The sequence below is a fragment of the Coenobita brevimanus genome, chromosome 116, assembly GCF_032717465.1.
Source record: "Coenobita brevimanus isolate Jiangsu-jjx chromosome 116, ASM3271746v2, whole genome shotgun sequence".
Lineage (NCBI taxonomy): Eukaryota > Metazoa > Arthropoda > Malacostraca > Decapoda > Coenobitidae > Coenobita > Coenobita brevimanus.
Genome location: NC_137069.1, coordinates 4,487,760 through 4,513,039, shown reverse-complemented (window position 1 = coordinate 4,513,039; position 25,280 = coordinate 4,487,760). Strand labels below are relative to the sequence as shown.

Here is a 25,280-nt window from a genome sequence, read left to right as displayed (position 1 = left end):
GCTCCCAGCTCACACCCTCCTCTCTCATATACCTCTCCACTCTATTCCTCCATCTCATCCTTGGCTTGCCCCTGCCTCTCTCCCCCCCTCCACCTCACTCACATACACCCTCCTCGTCAGTCTCTCGCTCTCCATGTGGTCACACGGAGAGACAGCCTGACAAATAAGGAAGTGAAGGAGCGTTGTGGTGTGGATGTGATAGACAGCGTTAGGAGAAACACACTGAGGTGGTTTGGCCATGTGGATTTAATTTTTCAATGTACAGTTAATTTAAAGCTAACTAGAGCCTGACGACATTATATTATAGAGAAAACCCTTACCGTAGAAAGAATTATGTATGGAACAATTCTGAGTTGTGCCAAATAATTATACTTTTTACAGGAAGACGCTTCATCCAACTAAAGGGCCAAAGCCAAGCCAAGCCAAGCCAGTCCGTCCTTCCCTGGAAATATGGTGGGACTTGGGCTTACTCTCAACACACCCATGCACCATCATCCCAACCACACCACAGACTAACACACCACAACAACGTATTACAGCAGTACATCCACCACAACAACGTATTACAGCAGTACATCCACCACAACAACGTATTACAGCAGTACATCCACCACAACAACGTATTTCAACATTACAGCCACCACAACAACGTATTTCAACATTACAGCCACCACAGCAACGTATTACAGCAGTACATTCACCACAACAACGTATTACAGCAGTACATTCACCACAACAACGTATTACAGCAGTACATCCACCACAACAACGTATTTCAACATTACATCCACCACAACAACGTATTTCAACATTACATCCACCACAACAACGTATTTCAACATTACATCCACCACAACAACGTATTTCAACATTACATCCACCACAACAACGTATTTCAACATTACATCCACCACAACAACGTATTTCAACATCATATCCGTAATTTCTGGGGAGCGAATGGGGGGGGGGGAGTGTGGAATCTTCAATGACGTAAAGTACATTTTATATTTTTGGTAAATGTTTAAAGGCAATGTTAATAATCGAACGACAAACCCAGGAACGCTGTGAAACTTTCTGCGTGACAGGTATTATGTAACTGCTGAAAATGCGTATTTATTTTAGTACGATGACGCCTTCTCTCTCTCTCTCTCTCTCTCTCTCTCTCTCTCTCTCTCTCATGCTACCGTAGACGATTTTATATTTGCCTAGGAAAAAGCAAGGTGGGAAAGACCTGGTAGCAATGGGGTTAACAGAGACAATGTATAATTCTTTCACTGTTTCGAGATAACCCTTTAAGCTTCATAAAAGTTTTGTTTGGCGCCAAGAACTGGTAAAGCTAATTTGGTGCGATAAGCCAAATTTAAAGATCATGTCGGCTACCTTCCCCCACACCATATTCCCTGCAAATGGTATCGATTTTTGAAGACAGCTGCCACCTTCAGCTTCTTACGTTCCACAAATCCTTATTGGCCATATTGATTCGCGTGGTGGGATGGGTAAGTATTTAAGTGGTTTTTCCAGGCGAGATATATTTTGCTTTGTTTAACTTTTTTTGTGTGTGTGTCCTGAAAGATATCTTGAAGGGTTGCTTTAATAGTAAGAACTGTACTCTGGCAAAATACAGATGACTTTCCTTGCTACAGAACAGTGCGTACCCGGGATATGACAGTACTTTGTCTGATATCCAAGAACAGTATTTTGCTACCGAGCCATTACTCACATACTGACCTGCTATTCCACCCACATAAATGCTTACATGAAACAAAATTTACTCCATGACAAAGAACAACCAAGTCCTAGAGGGAGATGGCGTGTAAGAGTAATATCTATCTATCTGTCTATCTATTGCCAGACGCCTCAATCCCGTTTGGGGTGGCCACAAACAAATCGCCTCCAAGTCGCCCTGTCCCCCGCCATCTCACTGCCCTGCTCCCAACTCACACCCCCATCTCTCATATACCTCTCCACCACATCCCTCCATCTCATCCTCGGCCTCCCCCTCCCTCTTCCCCCCTCCACCTCACTCATATACAATCTCTTCGTCAGTCTTTCACCCTCCATCCTCTCCACATGGCCAAACCACCTCAGTGTGTTCCTCATAACGCTTCCTATCACATCCACATCCACACCACAACAGTAATTTGTTTTATTAAGTACTGATCAAAACCAAATCCTGCTCTCCTTGCACTCCACTCCACACCTTCCCCTTCCAACATACACACCTCCGACACCCTCTTTCTTCTCCTTATCACACTCCCTGTAACAAGTGAACACATCGTCTCTGGCACATACGTCGAGTCTCGCGTTCAGTGTTCCTCTAGGCTCACAGCTATGGTAAGTTTAATAGAGTCAGGTTTATATTACCCGTCTGTGCATCATCTACGAGTATGAAACAACACGATTTTGTAAATTATGATTATTATTTATGTCATTAAATTTAATCCCATTACAGATATTTCATTTTATACATCCATTAGTACAAACAGTCAGCATAACAGCCATCTTTTGACTGAGAAGTATAGGTGCAATTGTGGTGTTGGAGGCTGCGACATTGCCACATATAATTTATGACTATAGAAGGTGGCACACTACTCTCGACCGTAATCTTTCCTAGGCACATAAATAAACCAAATGACTTCGAAGCGGAGACTCTTAAAAGAACCTGATGCTAAGCGTCCGGCGGCAGAAGGGCGACTTAACCAAAAGTGATTTTTGTGACAATTTGACCTTCAAGAGTCTGTACCACCCTGAATAAGAAATATATGCATATTTAGCATCATTAGATTTGTATGATCAAAGAGAATAATTTCCTAAATAAAAACAATGCATATTAATATTTTTGTCAAAATTCGTTGCCTAGCAACCACCAAAATTTTCAACGAGCAAAAAAAAAAAAAAAAAAAAAAAAAAAAAAAAAAATGCAGTATCGCTATGTTATTGCATGCAAATGATATATTAATGTATTGGACACACTGATACAAAAAAAAAACTGTCATAAGACACTTCCATGAATTTTGGCAAATTTTTAAAATTATGCATAATTCAACAATTGAAAAAAAAAAACGCAAAATGGCACCCAAAATGATTTTTTAAGTTAATAAACACCATGCAAATTCGACAATGAACATGTTGATATAAAAAAAACATGGTTGTTAATCGTATTTCTGATTTTTGACAATTATACAAAAAGAAAAAAAATCCTAACTTAAGTACCTGACCAAAATCACTGTAGCGTCATCAAAATTCAGCTTTATGACCAGATACACTACAATGTTTAGGCCATTACACATTTACCGAATAATAATAATGAATAATAAGACAATCGTTTCAATTAGACACGTACCTTAAACTAATGCAGAGTTGGGCGCCTATGGAAGCGTGAAGTGGTGCAAATGAACAATTCACTTGAATCTCGTGCAAACGGCCCACTATGTATGCAGTCTGGTATTAATAGTCCTTTAATGTCCAAAACAGGTGAAAAATGTCATTAACGTTCTCCACACCAACACGGGTACAGCACTTATCCAGGCATGTACAGGGAAGCCCTACTCGTCCCGTTTGTATTTCTATTTTGTTGACCAGCTCACATCGGCCTCACCACTGTCTCTCTTACTCTAAACAACCACTTGTTTCCACTCAGAACGGTGCTGTTGTCGCTTTTTTGTGACCTTCCGACATTCCTCCTCACTTTCAGTATCACTAGACGACGTAACTGTTGGTTAATCCACGTAAAAGTAGCAGAAATAGGGGAGGTTTAACGTGCCGCCTTACCCCTCACCCGTGCACGCGGGCCGACTGCCCAGCGAGCCTGCAACGGGCCTCGGGATTGGCTGAGCCAGTTCCTGTAAACAAAGGAGGATGAATGCCGCCACGCTATTGGCTCGTCAACTCTCCCTTCTGCCAAAGAGTCCCTGGCCGGAGTTAGTACTCTGTTTTTGCAGTCAAAAACACCTAACCTTGAGCTTTGATGTGCAAAAAAGGGGAATAAGAGCTGATTTCCCTTGGCTTTTCACACAACGTAAAGAGGATGATCCTGAACAGGGTGACCTTAGATAAATCTCATTTTCGGTTCTTTGGCTACGTCGACCCTCTGCCACCGAGCTGAAAAAAAATACTTGGCAATACCGTCACTGAAAAAAATACTTGGCAACAGATAGTCGAATTATACTTTAGGTAAGGGTCACCAAGTTATTTTCAATGGTTTCCAGCTACATGGAGTTGAAGTTTTCTCCTTCACTGGACTCGTAAATATATGGGACAAAAATTAGATTATTATGCATCTGGCTTCTAATTCTCAGCTAATCAACTTTTGCCGTGAATAATACATTTCTAAAGTACAATTCCTACATTTCAAAGCTGGGGGGACGCAACCGAACAGCATCGTTATGTAAATGATGTTGACTTGTAACTACTTTCCCTTTCCGGTCATCGTCATTTGCTACGAAATTACCATGATAGATTTTCCACGCTGCTTTTCCATGCTGCCTGGTAGATCTTCTCACTTTTTCCTGCCGGCTTCTGCCACAGGGATTGGTGAGTAGGAGGGAGCTTTTCTGCTTTCATGTCCCTATTTTTGACTGAGAATAAGTGTATTAATTATTAAACCTTACAACAAACAGCTTGGATAGAACTACTAGATCTGGATATGTTAAGTGGGAGACAGACACAAGTTACAGACTGAATTCTGTATTTTTCTCTAAGGTTCCTGGCTACATAGGACCATCTTCACAGTCGCTAAAGGTACGTTAAGGAACATAAAGAACTCAACCTTTAACAGGTGTCTCTCTCCTACCACCAGTACCACTTGCTGTATTTTCCTCTGTATTCCTTTGTACTCCCCATCTCCTCACCTTACCTTCTCCTTCCCTAGCGCCTCCTCATTTCCCTCTTCCTCCTCCCTTCCCCTCACCTCCTCCTCCTCCTCTCTCATGCCTCTCTCTCTACCTCCTCTCCATGCCGCCACCACACTCAAGCACTGATTCACACTTTTCACACTCCACATTCCGTCTGAGAATATACACGCTTGCCTTTGTCTTAGATACTTTCTTCACACTGACATTCGTTCATACATTCATTCTTCATTCTCATTCTTCTTGTGTTCACGTCTTTCCTTCTTCATATGCTCTTGTCTTTTTCTTCCTTCATTTAATCCCTTTCCTACCTTCCTTTCTTCCTTCCTTCCTTTTGTTTTTCATTCTTGCCCACTTCTCCATGTTCTTAGTCTTTCAAACTTCGCTGCCACCCTCTTCTCCTCTCCTAAACTTCTCTTCCTTCCTTCCTGTTCTTCCTCCTCCTCTCTTCCTTCCCCCACCTCCCTCCTCTCTCTCCTGCTCCTACCTCCCTCCTTGCTCTTCCTTCTCCCTCCTCTCTCCTCCTCTCTCTTTCTTCTCCCTCCTCCTCCTCTCTCGTGCTCCTACCTCCTCAATTTTCACACCCTATGTCCTATATCTCGGAAACTACACGCCTTTATTTGCCTCTACCCCTTCACATTTTTTTTTATCATCCATTAATTCTTTGTTTTTTTCCTTTCCTCTCTTTTTTACTCTCTCTTTAATTTCTCTTTGATTTTTCCTTTGTGTTTGTTCCGCCTTTCTTCGTTCTTTCTGCCTTATTTTCTCTCGTCCTTCCTTCGTTCTCTAATCTTCAATCTCTTAATCTTTCTTTTTCTTTCTAACTCTTCACAATCTTCTTTCCCTCCTTCGAGATTAACTTCCTCCTCCCCTGACATCCCTCCTACATTTTCCTCCCTCTCATCCCGCTCCTGCAAACCTCTCTCCTTTCTTCCCTCTCCTCCTCCTCTCTCTCTCTCCCCACCTCCTCCTATCCCTTCTCTGTCTTCCCTCTTACCTTCGCTCTCTCTTCCGACGCCTCCCAGCCTCTCTCCTTTCTTCCATCTCCTCCTCCTCCTCTCTCTCCCCACCTCCTCCCTTCCCTTCCCATCTCCACCTCTTTCTTCCATCTACAAGTCTCTCTTACCTTTCTCCCCTAGTCCTTCCTTCTTCTACCTCTCTTCCCTCCTCCTCCTCCTCCTCCTCTCTCCTATCTCTCTACCCTCTTCCTCCTCTCTCTCTTTCCTCTCTCCACACCTCCTCTCTATACCCCATCACATTCATGCGCTGATTCAAATATTTTCACACTCAATTTTGTCTGCAAAATTATACGGCTGAATTGGACTGGTATTTCTCTTCACATTCATTCTTTCCTGCATTCATTCACTCCTTCCTGCTTCCTTCCATCACTCATTCATTCATTCATTCTTTATCTTCATGTTCACTTTCTTCATGTGTTCCTGTCTTCCTTCCATCCTACTTTCCTCTCTCTCTCTCTCTCTGACATCTATGTTCACCTCTCTTTTCCACACTGTCACCTTTTTGCTTATTCCTAATAGTTTCGTATTCCTAGCTTATGTTCTCCCTTCAATGCTTCCTTCCCTCATCCTTTATTCCTTCCTTCCCTCCATGGTTTATTCCTTGCCTTCCCTCTTCCTTCCCTCTTTCTCTCCTTTCTTACTCTTCTTCTTTCTCCCTTTCCTCACATTTCCGTCTCTTTCTTCTTCCTGTGTTTTTCCTTCCTTCCTTAATCTTCCGCCTTCATCAGTTTGGCTCTCCCAGTGGCTATTTCTTCTCTCTCTCTCTCTCTCTCTCTCTCTCTCTCTCTCTCTCTCTCTCTCTCTCTCTCTCTCTCTCTCTCTCTCTCCCGGCTGTGGACATTTCTTAACAAATCCTCCTAAGCGATTTATTCCTCAAACTACACCTACTATCATCTATAAAATCATCCATAATATCCCATTCTACTTCCCCTAGTCTTTCAAGGAGTCAAGTTCCCTTCAGTAGCAAGAGGCTGGATGTTGCCTTTCCCAAGATTTAGTTTCAAAGGAGGCTGGATTGTGACACTTATAAATTCTCTGCACTCCTTCTTCTGGAACAAATCTACCTAAGCTATGGCCAGCTGTTAATGTGCACACGTGTCAAGGAGAATATATACGGGAGAGGATTGAACACACACACACACACACACACACACACACACACACACACGTACACACCGCAATATTCAGTCACACCATACAGCCGTTCGTAGGGGTGAGTCACACGTTGGCAGACGGTACGAATCCCATTATTTATTAGTAAAGGAGTGTAAAAGTATGGCAAGCAGACCAAATCACTAAGGAACAGGTGCAAAGAAACAGGTGTACAGAGCCTCCTAAGCCCACGAGAATACGTATAGCATAAAGAGCAAGGTAATAAGGAGGTGGCAGAGAACAGACTAATACAACGAGAAAAAAGATATGAAGAAATAAACTAGAAAGAGAAGGAAAATAAAAACAATGGGACAAAGGTGTTAGTGAGCCTCCTACGTCCACGAGGAAGAGAGAGAGAGAGAGAGAGAGAGAGAGAGAGAGAGATTAAAGTAACTGGAGTAATAAAAAGATGAAATAAAGAACATATGAGAGAGAGAGAGAGAGAGAGAGAGAGAGAGAGAGAGAGAGAGAGAGATTAAAGTAACTGGAGTAATAAAAAGATGAAATAAATAACATATGAGAGAGAGAGAGAGAGAGAGAGAGAGAGAGAGAGAGAGAGAGAGAGAGAGAGAGAGAGAGATTAAAGTAACTGGAGTAATAAAAAGATGAAATAAAGAACATATGAGAGAGAGAGAGAGAGAGAGAGAGAGAGAGAGAGAGAGATTAAAGTAACTGGAGTAATAAAAAGATGAAATAAAGAACATATGAGAGAGAGAGAGAGAGAGAGAGAGAGAGAGACAGACAGACAGACAGACAGACAGAAGCACACATCAAAAAAAAAAAAAAAACTATGCAGATTGAGATGCACCCCCAAAGGCCCACACCTCACACTTTTTTCATTCCCAGCACCCAGTCAGCACCCAGTCAGCACCCAGCACCCAGCACTCAGTCAGCACCCAGCACCCAGTCAGCACCCAGCACCCAGTCAGCACTCAGCACCCAGTCAGCACCCAGCACCCAGTCAGCACCCAGCACCCAGTCAGCACCCAGCACTCAGTCAGCACCCAGCACCCAGTCAGCACCCAGCACCCAGTCAGCACCCAGCACTCAGCAATGTGTAGTACTAGGCCAGTCGTTGGGAGATGGTCTGTGTCTCTGTACCGCGGCTTTGGAGGGGAGAGAGAGATTTACACAGACACACAAATAACCAGCCAGAGAATGTCCACTGCTGACCACCACCAGGGGGACAGAATGGGAAAAAATGGTGAGACTGACTGGGAGAGGGCGTGGGAGGGGAAAACACAGGAAAAATGAGACTAACTAGGAGAGAGCGTGAGAGGGGAAAAACAGAAAAGAAGAGACTGCCTGGGAGAAGGCGTGGTGGGGGGAAAAAGAGGAAAAATGGTAGAGACTGACTAGGAGAGGGCGTGGGAGGGGAAGAGGAAAAATGATGGAGACTAACTTGGAGAGGGCGTGGGAGGGGAAGAGGAAAAATGATGGAGACTAACTAGGAGAGGGCGTGGGAGGGGAAGAGGAAAAATGGTAGAGATTGACTAGGAGAGGGCGTGGGAGGGGAAAAACAGAAAAGAAAAAGAGACTGACTAGGAGAGGGCGTGGTGGAGGGAAAAAGAGGAAAAATGGTAGAGACTGACTAGGAGAGGGCGTGGGAGTGATGGAAGAGAGGGGGACTGGAAATCTGGTGGAGAGATGAGGTGTGAGAGTATAGTGATAGATAGACAGACTAATAGATAGATAGATAGAGAGGTAGATAGACAGAGAGACGGACATATAGACAAAATGATGCATAGACAGTTAGATGGAGAGAAACAAACAGACAGACATAGAAAAGTTATTCGCAAACATTCACTCCATGTTCCCCTCTCTCTCTCTCTCTCTCTCTCTCTCTCTCTCTCAAAACAAAATAAAAACCCTTGGAATATATGGGACGTCCATTGCCAAAAACAAATCGCTAAGGAAGAGGTGTTAGGGAGCTTCTTTAATCGACTAAAATACGATAAGATAGCTACATAAATGGGTGTATTCTGGCTGACGTGTAAGCTCCGTAGCATCATTCTGTAAGTGATTTATTATTTCACCTTAAAACTAATGTATTTTTAAGGTATTGAGATATATATAAATAAAATTCGCTTCAACAACGTACCAGAAGATATTGAGGAGTACTGCGTAGCATAAATCGCTAAGGAAAAGGTGTTAAGTACGGCCATAAAGGTCTCGTCATCGGATTTAAAAGGCTAGCAAGGATTCAGGCTGATACTGTGTGTGTGTGTGTGTGTGTGTGTGTGTGTGTGTGTGTGTGTGTTTTATGCGAGGAAGAAGGAACCAAAGGCCATGAGCCCGCAGTAACAGTTCCCTCCAAGAGAAAAACAAAATACAATAGAGAGCCAAATTCAAGATCCGATCATTTTGAGATGCCTGGACACACTGCGTTTGAAAGACTGGAGATCATAGGCAGCAGGAAATACAGACAGAGGGAGACAGTTCCAGAGTTGACCTGTTGCATAAATGAAAGACTGGGAGTAACGGTTAACTCTTGCATTAGAGAGTTGGACAGAAAAGGGATGAGAGTTTGCTGCCAGACGGGTGCTACGCGCCCGTCGTAGAGGTGGAGGAATGCAAGCAGACAGTTCAGAGGAGCAGTGACCATTAAAGTAGCGATAGAAAAGAGATAAAGATGCAACAGTGCGGCGAAGAGACAGAGGTTGAAGGGAGTCGGTAAGAGGGGGAGTCGGTTAATGAGACGAAAAGCCTTTGACTCCACCCTATTGAGAAGAGCTGTATGTGGGGAGCCTCCCCACACATGAGAGTTGTACTCCACACAGGGGCGGATAAAACCCCTGTATAGAGTCAACAATTGTGCAGGGGTAAGGAAAGAGCGGAGTCGGCTTAGCACACCCAATCTCTTGGAAGCAGATTTTACAAGAGATGTAATATGATCTTTCCAAGATAAGTCCCGAGTAAATGAAACCTCAAGCATGTTCAAGGATGATGCAGGATTAAGCTGAATATTATTAAACATTAGTGGGTATACCTGTGGAAGATTTTGTCGGGTTGATAGGTGTAAGAACTGAGTCTTAGATGCATTAAAAACAAACATATTATTTTTACCCCAGTCAGAGATACGAGCCAAGTCAGACATTAGGTGTGCCATAGCCTCATCCCTTGTTTGTTGAAGTAACTGTTGAGATAGGCGTTGCGAGAACCGAATGGAAAGGTGAAGGGTGGAGTCATCAGTGTGTGAGTGGATAGGGTTAGATGTACAGCTTAGAAGATCATTGATGAATAAAAGGAAGAGAGTTGGTGATAGGACAGAGCCCTGAGGAACACCACTGTTGATAGATCTAGGAGAAGAACGATGGCCGTCTACAACAGCGGCTATAGAACGACCAGAAAGGAAGCTAGCAATGAAGGCACAGATAGAAGGATAGAAACCGTAGGAGGGCAGTTTGGAAATTAAAGATTTATGCCAGACTCGATCGAAAGCCTTTGAGATGTCAAGTGCAATGGCAAAGCTTTCACCAAAGTCCCGAAAGGAGGATGACCAGGAGTCTGAAAGGTAGGTGAGAAGATCGCCAGTGGAGCGTCCCTGACGGAACCCGTACTGATGATCGAAAAGAAAGTTGTGATAGGAAAGATGCCTTAAAATTTTTCTATTGAGAATTGACTCGAAAACTTTTGAAATACTGGACGTTAAAGCAATTGGACGATAGTTGGAGGGTTGGGAGTGGTCACCCTTCTTTGGGACTGGCTGAATGAGAGCAAACTTCCAGCAAGTAGGAAAGGTACAAGTTGACAGACAAAGGCGAAAGAGTTTGCCTAGGCAGGGTGTAAGCACAGAAGCACAGTTCTTGAGAACAACAGAAGGGACCCCATCAGGCCCATATGCCTTGTTAGTACTGAGGCCAGTGATGGCAGAAAATACATCAACTGAAGAAATTTTAATGTCAGCCATGAGGAAGTCAGAGGGGGGAAGTGATGGAGGAACAGCACCGGAATCGTCTAAGGTGGAATTGGAGGAGAAAGTCTGTGCGAAGAGATCTGCTTTATCAGTAGAAGAAATAGCTACAGAACCATCAGAGTAGAAAAGAGGAGGGAAGGATGATGAGGTAAAGTTGTTAGAAAGATTTTTGGCAAGGTGCCAGAAGGAGCGGGAAGAATTCGAGTTGGAGAGTTGAGAGCATTTAGTATGGATGAAATTACTTTTAGTAAAGCGAAGAACAGCCTTAGCACGATTCCGGGCAGAAACGTAAAGATGATGTGATTCAGGGGTGGGTTGGCTCCGGTACCTTTTGTAGGCCCTCTCCTTTTTGTGGACAGCATTAGAACAAGCGTGATTAAACCAAGGCTTTCTTGCGTTAGTCAAAGGATGTGAGAAAGGAATGTATGCTTCCATGCCCGAGAGAATAATCTCCGTAATGCACAAGGCACACTCAGATGGCTCACGGCCATGGAAGCAATAATCATTCCAGGGAAAATCAAAGAAGTACTGCCTGAGGGCCTCCCAGTCCGCGGCTCCAAAATGCCACAGACGACGTTTCCCTGGAGGGTCCACAGGCCGTACCGGAGTGATAGGACAGGTTAAGGTAATACGGTTGTGATCGGAGGAGCCCAACGGAGAGAAAAGATTAACAGAGTAAGCAGAAAGATTAGTTGTGAGGAAGAGGTCAAGTATGTTGGAGCTCTCTCCAAGGCGGTCAGGGATACGGGTAGGGTGTTGTACAAGCTGCTCAAGGTCATTAAGGATAGAAAAGATGTAGGCTTGTTCACCAGGTGGATCAGTGAAAGGAGAGGAGAGCCAAAGGTGGTGGTGAACATTGAAATCTCCTAGAATGGAGATTTCAGAGAAAGGAGAAATGGATAGAATGTGTTCCATCGTAGAAGTAAGATAGTCGAAGAATTTTTGATAGTAGAATTAGGGGATAAGTAAACAGCACAGATATATTTAGTCAGAGAATGACAGGAAAGCCGAAGCCAGAGTTTAGAGAATTCAGAAGAATCGAGTTCAGGAACACGAGAGCAAGATAAGTCGTTGCGTATATATACACAACAGCCACTTTTGGCTTTGAAATGAGTATAGAGAAAGTAGGAGGATACAGAAAAGGGTTTGCTGTCATTTGCCTCAGACAGCTGTGTGTGTGTGTGTGTGTGTGTGTGTGTGTGTGTGTGTGTGTGTGAGAGAGAGAGAGAGAGAGAGAGAGAGAGAGAGAGAGAGACAGACAGAATTACAGTAACTGGGGTAATAAAGATGAAAATAAGAAAAACACAAGAAAGGAGAGTGTGTGTGTGTGTGTGTGTGTGTGTATGTGTGTGTGTGTGTGTGTGTGTGAGAGAGAGAGAGAGAGAGAGAGAGAGACGAAGGTTCTTTTGTGTTCCTTATGAAGCAATTTTTTTGGAGAGGGGACAATATTAAACTACCCGTGTCAAATATTTCCTAACACCTCTTCCTTAGCGATTTATTTTTGATTTGAGTGGCTAATATCCTTTTGTACGTTGTTTATGCAGAGTATGGAGATATGGGAAGGATTTTGTAACACCGAAGAAGCCAGTGAGGTGTAATAAAGAAAATAAATCGCTTATGAAAAGGTGTTAGGGAATACGGGCACTACCTCTTCACCTCGATGACGTAATTCAGATACATCATATTGAAAGGGTAAAGGAATTTTATACATGGTCTCTCTCTCTCTCTCTCTCTCTCTCTCTCTCTCTCTCTCTCTCTCTCTCTCTTAAGAATTTGAGTAAAAAAAAATAATATCAATTTGGATTCAAGTCTCACCCATTAAGGAAATATAATTAGTGATGAAATAAAGAAAATGAGAGAGAGAGAGAGAGTTAATTATGAGGGAGACCATTTTTCCCATAAGGTCATCAATAATTACAGGTACGTAGATGCTCAGAATTAACCTTCTTTTGATTCAGCATTTTTAAAACTCAGAATTACTCCCCGAAAAATCTGGTTTCTCAAAAATCTAGCGGAAAACTTAACATCAAACCCACATCAATGCCAAAAAAATAATTAAATAAATAAAAATAATGTGAGTGTATTGGTGTGGACTTTATTAGACAGAAGAGGTAAATTGTGATCACCTTATGCTCATGTTTTATTTCTCCTCCTGTCCTTTACTACCCCGTCATTACCACACCCACACCTTTACTACCCCGTCATTACCACACCCACACCTTTATTACCCCGTCATTACCACACCTACACCTTTATTACCCCGTCATTATCACACACACACCTTTATTACCCCGTCATTACCACACCCACACCTTTATTACCCCGTCATTACCACACCCACACCTTTATTACCCCGTCATTACCACACCCACACCTTTATTACCCCGTCATTACCACACCCACACCTTTATTACCCCGTCATTACCACACCCACACCTTTATTACCCCGTCATTACCACACCCACACCTTTATTACCCCGTCATTACCACACCCGCACCTTTATTACCCCGTCATTACCACACCCACACCTTTATTACCCCGTCATTACCACACCCACACCTTTATTACCCCGTCATTACCACACCCACACCTTTATTACCCCGTCATTACCACACACACACCTTTATTACCCCGTCATTACCACACACACACCTTTATTACCCCGTCATTACCACACACACCTTTATTACCCCGTCATTACCACACACACACCTTTATTACCCCGTCATTACCACACACACACCTTTATTACCCCGTCATTACCACACACACACCTTTACTGCCCCGTCATTATCACAGACAAACCTTTACTGCCCCGTCATTACCACACACAAACCTTTACTGCCCCGTCACTACCACACACAAACCTTTACTGCCCCGTCACTACCACACACAAACCTTTACTGCCCCGTCACTACCACACACAAACCTTTACTGCCCCGTCACTACCACACACAAACCTTTACTGCCCCGTCACTACCACACACAAACCTTTACTGCCCCGTCACTACCACACACAAACCTTTACTGCCCCGTCATTACCACACACAAACCTTTACTGCCCCGTCATTACCACACACAAACCCTTACTGCCCCGTCACTACCACACACAAACCTTTACTGCCCCGTCACTACCACACACAAACCTTTACTGCCCCGTCACTACCACACACAAACCTTTATTACCCCGTCACTACCACACAAACCTTTATTGCTCCGTCATCACCGTAGGGGCCCGGGGCTAGGCGACTTCGTAAATTTGACTACTAAAGAGTCTTGGGCTACGAGGCAACAAATTATCGAGTCTAACCATTATTTGCAGCAGCATCAGAAATCGCGTTTGAAACAGATAAGTAGCGTGTGAAAATAGCTTTGACATAAAATAAAGTACTTGTTGAACACTGTTACGCCAAAATTAAGCAGTAAATAAGAAAAATAAGAACACTATAGAAAGATGGAAAGATAAATGGTAGAAAGATTTACGGTCTTCAATACCATACGTTCCTTCTTAACCGCAAAATCAAAAAATAATAATAATAATAATAATCATAATAATAATAATGTTCAGGAAGTGCTTGGTATAATGTTAAAGTTATTTTCAAAGGATATTTTTCTATTTAAAACTTAATTTGTGTTCAGGCAACGAAAATTACCAGTTTCTATATTCTAAGCCTAAGAGAGAGAGAGAGAGAGAGAGAGAGAACTTGCTTGTAAAAATGAGTCTCTTTGTTAGTGTGTATGTGCTTGCTGATTCACATGCTTCTGTTTGTTTCTGTATGTTTTTTGTATGTCCTTGTAATTTCCTGGTGTTTCCTTTCCAACAGTACAGCATTGGATAAAACCCCTTCTGTACCATGACGTCATAATTCCCCTCAACTGGGTAGGAGGGGGGAGGGAATGCCATGGAAACCACCCCTCACAGGAAGCGACGCCAGGCAATACATAGATATCAGTACATTTTCTAGCAAACTTCTAACCATTTCGACTATATTGTGATTTTATTATGCTAAGAGAAATCGTCAAAATATGCCCTTAGGTTCTTTTTTTTTCTTATTATTTTGTTTATTTCTGTATATGGCAAAGTAATGATGATGATAAGGGTGAGGAAGGTGATGATGATGATGGTGATGGTGAGGAAGGTGATGATGATGATGATGATAGTGGTTATAATATCGATAATAATAATGATGATGATGAGGATGATGATGATGGTGACGATGATACTGATAATGATGATGATAGTGACGGTGATGATGATGGTGATTATAATATCGATAATAATAATAATAACAATAATAATGATGATGATGGTAATGATGATGATGATGGTGATTCTCTTCCATGTTATTTATGTACTCATTGCTGTAATAAGGAAGAAAAAAATAAGGAAGGGGTGTTACAAAAATTAAGCTGACGAAAATACGCCTGTGGGTTAAATACGAGACGATTTTCTTCATCTGAGAGGTATGGTTTCTTCCAAGGAGCTCTCTCTCTCTCTCTCTCTCTCTCTCTCTCTCTCTCTCTCTCTCTCTCTCTCTCTTTCTCTCTCTCTCTCTCTCTCTCTCTCTCTCACATTTCTTCCACGCTTTCCTTCCCTCCTCTCAAGAAAAAATATCTGACGTAAGTACTTTAATATTGTCTTCCCAACCGAAAAAGTACACCGTAAGATAAAACAGAACGACCCTAGTTACATCTCTCTCTCTCTCTCTCTCTCTCTCTCTCTCTCTCTCTCTCTCTCTCTCTCTCTCTCTCTCTCCACACACACACACACACACATATCCTCATCTGCTACCTTTCCCTTCTTCCTTTCCCTCATTCTTCCTCTTCATTCTCTCTCTCTCTCTCTCTCTCTCTCTCTCTCTCTCTCTCTCTCTTACCTCCCCCCTCCCCCCTCCTCACCTCCCTCCTCTACCTCTCTTGATTATACATCTGAAAATACGATAAAACATACACAAAGCTTCCAAAAAACAGCGAAATCGTCTTCACATTTGATCTTTCTTCTTGTCCTATCACCCCCCTTCACCCCACCCCCTCCTCCTCCTCTCTTTCTTCCCCCTTCCTCTTCATGTCTCTGCTCTCCTACTCTCTTCTTTTTCCTCCCTCCCTCCTCTCTGCTCTTTCCCTCCCTTCCTTCCCCCTTCATCTCCCTCTCCTTCCTTTCTCTCTTCCCCATCCCTCTTCTTCCTTTTCTCTTTCCCCACGCTCCCTTCCATTCCCACTCCTCCTTCCTAGCTCTTCCCCTGAGGATGAGAGAGGAAGGAGGAGGAGGTGGAGGAGGAGGAGGAGGAAGAGAAGGAAGGACGCTGAAGGTACAGAGGGAGGCAGTGAAAGTTTTAGAGAGAAGGAGAATATTTTTGTGGCAGACTAATACTTCTTAAAATGGGTTCCTCTGCTCTATTAATTCCCTTGAAAGTGGAATTTACTCACATCCTTTTTATATTTCTTAACACATTCCGTCAGGGGACTTATTCTTTAATGCGTTAGCACCTTTAGGAGCGGCCTCTTCGGTCTGTCCCGCACCAACAACTTTCAGAACCAAGGTGCTTCACTCCCGTAGACTTTTGCGACTTTAGCGAAGCCCCCATATTAGGGCCCTGAGGCTTCCGCATTTATCTGGCACTTAGGTTATTATTCATTTTATTTTTGGTTATTATTTCATTTTATTTTTGTTATCTCCAGACGACTTTATTGAATATGGACCTTTTTTTTATTGCTGGTATCTGCAGTTGAGTTTATTGAATAGGGTCGTACAGTATTTTGTGTGTGTGTGTGTGTGTGTGTGTGTGTGTGTGTGTGTGTGTTTTATAATCCTACACTGGCCAGAATTCCGTAAAAAACAGCATATTTACCACTCCACTCTCATGACAAATTCTTCGTTCCGTTCCTGCTACCCCCAAACCAATTTTTTACGCTCAGGTGAGAATTTCTGAGTTTGAGCAGGTGAGTTCAGGTTCGTTTAACACCTGTACTACCTGAGATCCTTAATTAGTTGTGCAAAATTGGCGATACGAAGAAATACATAGAGTTCTTCCTCCGATTGAAGGGTTTAGGGAGACTATTCCACTTTGAAGTGTTATTTAGCCTTCGTTAATTACCTTACTATTAGACAGCCTCAGTGAGATGATTACTCTCTCTCTCTCTCTCTCTCTCTCTCTCTCTCTCTCTCTCTCTCTCTCAAAAGTAAAAAGCAGAGGGAAGTTAAGTTGTACTGAGGATTGTTAAGCATTGCAGAGGAAGTACAGATTACAGGAGTCTCTCTGTAATAATAATAATAATAATAATAATAATAATTAATAATAAAAATAATAACAGTAATAATAATAATAATAACAGTAATAATAATAATAATAATAATAATATCTAACCACCGAGTCCGAGAGTAGAATAGGAAAGAGGAAGAGGTTAAGGAGAGAGTGGATGAAGGCAAGGCAGGTAACGGGAAGGAGAGCAATAATGGGGTGGCGTGTGTGTGACATGTGTGATATGGGTGATAGGGTGAGGCAGAGCACAGCACCAGGAGGGAGGCAGGACAGGATTAATAGGACATGGTTAGGACAAAGAGTGAGGGGCATGTGGAAAACTGGGACACGTAATTGTAGGTGGCGAAAGGTGGTAATGTTGAGAGAGAGAGAGAGAGAGAGAGAGAGAGAGAGAGAGAGAGAGAGAGAGAGAGAGAGAGAGAGAGAATGTGTAATACTGAGACACGTAATTGTAGGTGGCGAAAGGTGGTAAAGGTGAGAGAGAGAGAGAGAGAGAGAGAGAGAGAGAGAGAGAGAGAGAGAGAGAAAGAGAATCCTTGGCATCTACGCACGAAAATAGACTGCTGGGGAAACAAACTTTATCCAAGAGTGCGACCGGCCCCACAATCGAACTCGGGTCCTTCCAGTTGCGTTTTGGATGTGCTAACCAATACACCACCTTCTTCTGGGTGTCCCTCCCTCCTTAGTTTTATCATAGAGCCACACTGCATAAATCGGAAGTGAAATATTGCAAAGGGATGCAATTCGACCTGACCAGCGGTGATGAGAGAGACTTTCCAGGTCATCTTAGGTCGGTGGAGGTTAGAGGTCACAAGATCATTACCCCGCTACACACACACACACACACACACACACACACACACACACACACACACACACACACACACACGTAACACTCTACGGTCTTGAGAACCACAATTTCACATAGTTCCAGCTACACTTCTTTTCCCCCTCCGATAAAATGGGTTTGGATAAGACTCTATATTTTTCTTGTATCAATTACAGGAAAGAATGGACGTACCTCACTTCTACGTCACTGAGTAGGGACGACGTAAAGCAGGATACAAGCAGTGTGGTGAGGTGTGAGTGAGGCAGGATGAGGAAGGAGTGAGGCAGGATGAGGAAGGAGTGAGGCAGGATGAGGCAGGGGGCACGATGAGGAAGGAGTGAGGCACGATGAGGCTAGAGTGAGGCAGGATGTGGCAGAAAGCAGGATGAGGAAGGAGTGAGGCAGGATGAGGAAGGAGTGAGGCAGGATGAGGCAAGAGTGAGGCAGGATGAGGAAGGAGTGAAGCAGGATGAGGCAGGAGGCAGGATGAGGAAGGAGTGAGGCAAGATGAGGAAGGAGTAAGGCAGGATGAGGAAGGAGTGAGGCAAGATGAGGAAGGAGTAAGGCAGGATGAGGAAGGAGTTATGACTGAGGCACTGCAAGGAAGCTCCGTAACACCTCTTCCTTAGCCGTTTATTTTTGGATACGAGTACTTAATATCTTTGTGTACGTTATTTATGCAGAGAATGGCAATATTAGAAAGATCTATAAAACACTGAATATGAAAGTAAGGTGTAAGAAGCAAAATAAATCGCTTAGGAAGAGGTGTTAGGGAGTTTCCTTAACCAGCAAGGATATGGACCAAAAAGTTCTTAAAGTTGAAAGCCAAGGGAGGTGTAAGAAAGCCTGGAGGTGAGGCAGGGTAAGGCAGAAATAATGTGTAAGGTGGAGGTGAGGCAGGGTAAGGCAAGAATAATGAATGAAGTGGAGGTGAGGCAGGGTAAGGCAAGAATAATGAGTGAAGTGGAGGTGAGGCAGGGTAAGGCAGAAGTAATGCATAAGGAGGTGAGGCAGGGTAAAGCAGAAGTAATGCATAAGGAGGTGAGGCAGGGTAAGGCAAGAATAATGAGTGAAGTGGAGGTGAGGCAGGGTAAGGCAGAAGTAATGCATAATGAGGTGAGGCAGGGTAAAGCAGAAGTAATGCATAAGGAGGTGAGGCAGGGTAAGGCAGAAGTAATGCATAAGAAGGGGAGGCAGGGTAAGGCAAGAATAATGAGTGAAGTGGTGGTGAGGCAGGGCAAGGCAGAGGTAAGGCAGGACGAGGCAGGCACACGAAAGGTCCCATGTGCTGAGCTGCCTACCTACAAGTTACACCAAGTTGAAGCCAAGTTGTGAGAGGCAGCCTGGATAAGTTTAGAAAAAGTTTAGAAAGCCTATCCCACACTCTGCCTCACCCTGCCTAACACCCTTCCCCCCCCGCACCACCTTTCATACCCTGCCTGACACACACACACACACACACACACACACACACACACACACAACTCCTGCCGCACCACCTTTCATACCCTGCCTGGCACACACACACACACACACACACACACAACCCCTGCCGCACCACCTTTCATACCCTGCCTGACACACACACACACACACACACACCTAATCAAACCCAACACAACGAAATCACAGTCTTTTAAGTCGAAGGTGATGAAGGTGATGACATGATGATGACGACGGTGAAGAAAATGACAGTGAACATGAAGACTATGATGATGACGACGATAACGGGGGTGAGAGTGATGATGATGATGATGATGATGAGAAGGATGACGAGGACGAGGACAGCGAACATGGCAATATAAGCAGGTGGCAAAGACGAAGAAAACCTGGAGAAACAGTGAAGATGAAGAAGAAAATAAAGACGAAGGCGGTAAAGTTAAAATCAGTACTGTATTAATCTATATATTATTTTTCTTACCTGCTCACTCATACCCACTCTAGGAAGGACATATCTGGAACACAATGCAACGCAACCTCATTCACCCACATTCAGTCCTTAAGCTGTCGTTGGTGATAATCTACTGTACACAGTTTAGTTCTATGCCATCCACAAGCAGGTCCCTCTAATTTCCGGTTTACCCCAGCCGCATCATCCGTTGCCTGGTATAGACTGATAGCGAGTCAACCGCCCATAAAGAACCAGCTTGCTTTATTCAACACGGGCTTTTCACCCCCCTGAATGCTAAGACCTTGATGGGTTTAAATGTCTTTCACACCATCCGTTCCACCCTTTCCTTCGCTTCGCCCTTCCTCTCCCTCCCTCCACTATGTACACCTCCTCAATCTCTCATCACACGTCCTCTCCACATGATCACATCATTTTAATAAACTGTGATCTGCCCATTCCAAGTGCAAAATTAATACCATTATATAAGGTACACAAAATGTAATGATGGCAGTGCAAAATAACAAGTAGAAAAATGAAAATGAATAAGGTGGATGTACAATAAGAGTATGGGCGTGGAAGGGATGGTGCAATAATAAGCATATGTAACCTGTCTATCTATCTATCTATCTACTGCCAGACGCCTTAATTCCGTAGTGAGTAGCCACAAAAAAATCGCCTCCACGTCCCCCGATCCCCCGCCATGTCACTACCCTGCTCCCAGCTCACACACCCCTGTCTCATATACCTCTCCACTCCATCCGTCCATCTCATTCTTGGCCTCCCCCTCCTCCATCTCTCTTCCAAGTCTGAGTATTGTATTTTAGCTCTGTGTTTGTCACCTGATGATCTGCGCTACTCTCATATTTACTCGCGGTCACATGAAACTCGCTAACTTGGGGTCGTGGGCTTAAACCTAGAATCGAGAAGTGGGATGCAGACTCCAAAGTTATGACGATGATTTATGAAGTCCTTTTTTTTTTTTAATGCGGGGAAGAAGGAACCAAAGGCCATGAGCCCGTAGTAACAGTTCCCTCCAAGAGAAAAACAAAATACAATAGAGAGCCAAATTCAAGATCCGATCGTTTTGAGATGCCTGGACACACTTCGTTTGAAAGACTGGAGATCATAGGCAGCAGGAAATACAGACAGAGGGAGACAGTTCCAGAGCTGACCTGTTGCATAAATGAAAGACTGGGAGTAACGGTTAACTCTTGCATTAGAGAGCTGGACAGAAAAGGGATGAGAATTTGCTGCCAGACGGGTGCTACGCGCCCGTCGTAGAGGTGGAGGAATGCAAGCAGACAGTTCAGAGGAGCAGTGACTATTAGAGTAGCGATAGAAAAGAGATAAAGATGCAACAGTGCGGCGAAGAGACAGAGGTTGAAGGGAGTCAGTAAGAGGAGGAGAGTTAATGAGACGAAAAGCCTTTGACTCCACCCTATTGAGAAGAGCTGTATGTGGGGAGCCTCCCCACACATGAGAGTTGTACTCCACACAGGGGCGGATAAAACCCCTGTATAGAGTCAACAATTGTGCAGGGGTAAAGAAAGAGCGGAGTCGGCTTAGCACACCCAATCTCTTGGAAGCAGATTTTACAAGAGATGTAATATGATCTTTCCAAGATAAGTCCCGAGTAAATGAAATCCCAAGCATGTTCAAGGATGGTGCAGGATTAAGCTGAATATTATTAAACATTAGTGGGTATACCTGTGGAAGATTTTGTCGGGTTGATAGGTGTAAGAACTGAGTCTTAGATGCATTAAAAACAACCATATTATTTTTACCCCATTCAGAGATACGAGCCAAGTCAGACATTAGGTGTGCCATAGCCTCATCCCTTGTTTGTTGAAGTAACTGTTGAGATGGGCGTTGCGAGAACCGAATGGAAAGGTGAAGGGTGGAGTCATCAGTGTATGACTGGATAGGGTTAGATGTACAGCTTAGAAGGTCATTGATGAATAAAAGAAAGAGAGTTGGTGATAGGACAGAGCCCTGAGGAACACCACTGTTGATAGATCTAGGAGAAGAACGATGGCCGTCTACAACAGCGGCTATAGAACGACCAGAAAGGAAGCTAGTGATGAAGGCACAGATAGAAGGATAGAAACCATAGGAGGGCAGTTTGGAAATTAAAGATTTATGCCAGACTCGATCGAAAGCCTTTGAGATGTCAAGTGCAATGGCAAAGCTTTCGCCAAAGTCCCGAAAGGAGGATGACCAGGAGTCTGAAAGGTAGGTGAGAAGATCGCCAGTGGAGCGTCCCTGACGGAACCCGTACTGACGATCGGAAAGAAGGTTGTGATAGGAAAGATGCCTTTAAATTTTTCTATTGAGAATTGACTCGAAAACTTTTGAAATACAGGACGTTAAAGCAATTGGACGATAGTTGGAGGGTTGGGAGTGGTCACCCTTCTTTGGGACTGGCTGAATGAGAGCAAACTTCCAGCAAGAAGGAAAGGTACAAGTTGACAGACAAAGGCGAAAGAGTTTGCCTAGGCAGGGTGTAAGCACAGAAGCACAGTTCTTGAGAACAACAGGAGGGACCCCATCAGGCCCATATGCCTTGTTAGTACTGAGGCCAGTGATGGCAGAAAATACATCAACTGAAGAAATTTTAATGTCAGCCATGAGGAAGTCAGAGGGGGGAAGTGATGGAGGAACAGCACCGGAATCGTCTAAGGTGGAATTGGAGGAGAAAGTCTGTGCAAAGAGATCTGCTTTATTAGTAGAAGAAATAGCTACAGAACCATCAGAGTAGAAAAGAGGAGGGAAGGATGATGAGGTAAAGTTGTTAGAAAGATTTTTGGCAAGGTGCCAGAAGGAGCGGGAAGAATTCGAGTTGGAGAGTTGAGAGCATTTAGTATGGATGAAATTATTTTTAGTAGAACGAAGAACAGACTTAGCACGATTCCAGGCAGAAACGTAAAGATGATGTGATTCAGGGGTGGGTTGGCTCCGGTACCTTTTGTAGGCCCTCTCCTTGTTGCGGACAGCATTAGAACAAACGTGATTAAAACCAAGGCTTTCTTGCGTTAGTCAAAGGATATGAGAAAGGAATGTATGTTTCCATGCCCGAAAGAATAACCTCCATAATGCGCAAGGCACACTCAGATGGCTCACGGCCATGGAAGCAATAATCATTCCAGGGAAAATTAAAGAAGTACTGCCTGAGGACCTCCCAGTCCACGGCTCCAAAATGCCACAGACGACGTTTCCCTGGAGGGTCCACAGGCTGTACCGGAGTGATAGGACAGGTTAAGGTAATAAGGTTGTGATCGGAGGAGCCCAACGGAGAGAAAAGATTGACAGAGTAAGCAGAAGGATTAGTCGTGAGGAAGAGGTCAAGTATTTTGGAGCTCTCTCCAAGGCGGTCAGGGATACGGGTAGGGTGCTGTACAAGCTGCTCAAGGTCATTAAGGATAGAAAAGATGTAGGCTTGTTCACAAGGTGGATCCGTGAAAGGAGAGGAGAGCCAAAGGTGGTGGTGAACATTGAAATCTCCTAGAATGGAGATTTCAGAGAAAGGAGTAATGGACAGAATGTGTTCCATCGTAGAAGTAAGACAGTCGAAGAATTTTTGATAGTCAGTAGAATTAGGGGATAAGTAAACAGCACAGATATATTTAGTCAGAGAATGACAGGAAAGCCGAAGCCAGAGTGTAGAGAATTCAGAAGAATCGAGTTCAGGAACACGAGAGCAAGATAAGTCATTGCGTATATATACACAACAGCCACCTTTGGCTTTGAAATGAGTATAGAGACAATGATGGAATGTATCTGGCCTTCCTCTGTAGCTGCTGACTGCATTTAATGGTATGGGATGCAAGCTAACCGTGCGTAATAACCACAGGCGTTCAATCAGCGACCGTCAGAAATTAGGGGCTTCCATTTCACTTGATAATTTAAGATTTAGTTGCGAATGAGGAATGAGTTTTCTTCCTAGTCATATCGATCCTCTCAAATGACTGCACTTGGCCACTGATCGAGCTAAAAGGTGCTTGGGATTTATGTTCGAGTAGAGTGAATTATCTATCTATAGCCAGTCGCCTTAATCCTGTACGGGGTGGCCGCAAACAAATCGCCTCCATGTCGCTCTATCCCCTGCCGTTACACTACTCTCCCCCCCAACTCACACCCCTCTTTCTCACATACCTCTCCACTCCATCCCTCACTCTCATGCCTGGTCTTCCCCTCCCTCTCCCTCCAACTAACTCACATTTCTTCTCGTTAGTCTCTCACCCTCCATCCTCTCCACATGGACAAACGACCTCAATGATTTCTCCTAACGCTTTCTATCGCATTCACATCCACACCACAGCGCTCCTTCATCTCCTTACTTGTCAGTCTGTCTCTTCTTACAAAACGCACTTCCACTGCTCTCACTCTTGACTCGTGTCCTTCCAACAAGGTCCAAGCTTCACTTCCATACTTCTGAGTTGGTATCACAATACTAACATGCTCATTTCCTTTTTTCTTATCACTGTTTTCAAAGAACCAGCAACCTTTCTTCCTTGCTGCACCCTTTGAAACACTTCACCCTCTACCCATCCTTACTCATCACACTACCTATGTATTTAAATGCACTCACATTTTCATTTTCCTCCTCATCCAACCTCACTGTATGTTCAGTGGCTTCATTTCTCTAGAATACCACAACTTTACTCTTCCCAACATTCACCGTTAGATTCCGTTTCTTACACACTCTACCAAACTCATTCACCAAGCCTTGCAGCTCTCCTACACCTTCACTTAACAACACAGTATCATCTGCAAACAACGGAACAGGAATTTTCCAAACGTCCCTTTCTCATTAGGGCCGCTCCAACGTCCACTGCCCAACCTTAACCCCATTCATATACAGACTGAACAACCATGGAGACTGACAAAACCCTTAAGTTGTGCATAAGATCTCTTTTACTTTCACTCAGACAACTGCTAAATATTTGACACGCAATCTGGACGAAATGATGTGGAAAGAAATACAACACAAAATGATTCACGACAACATGCAACTGCTATGGAGACAAATTGGAATTGATTAAGATGCTTTATAATACTTGCCCTGGATCTTATCAACAGGTACAAGGAAAGAAGGCAATATTCAGACTCACAGCGGTACTCAAGAGGCGATAAGGGCAACAGATAATACAACACTTGAGACGAGAGCAACAATAACAACGATATCAATACTAGCAACATCAACAGCAACAAGATGACAAAAACATTCTATACTCCTTTTACACTAACTTGGCCTAAAACTGCCCTCTTTCCATCGTGAAGGCTGAGTTTTGGCAATAGATTAACACTCATATATGGTACTAGTCACAAAGAAGTGCTATGGAAAGAATGTATGGCTGCAGCA

The 25,280-nt window shown here is 43.7% G+C and overlaps 1 protein-coding gene across 1 annotated transcript in view; it reads left to right on the top strand.

Moving 5' to 3' along the window:
* Positions 1-25,280, top strand: part of LOC145418780 (cytochrome P450 2L1-like) — a 70,599-nt gene that overhangs the window by 20,872 nt on the left and 24,447 nt on the right. Inside the window, exon 2 of the mRNA XM_080287112.1 lies at positions 7,868-8,053. Coding sequence (XP_080143238.1) covers positions 7,868-8,053 — 186 coding nt within the window. The remainder of the gene's footprint in view (positions 1-7,867; positions 8,054-25,280) is intronic.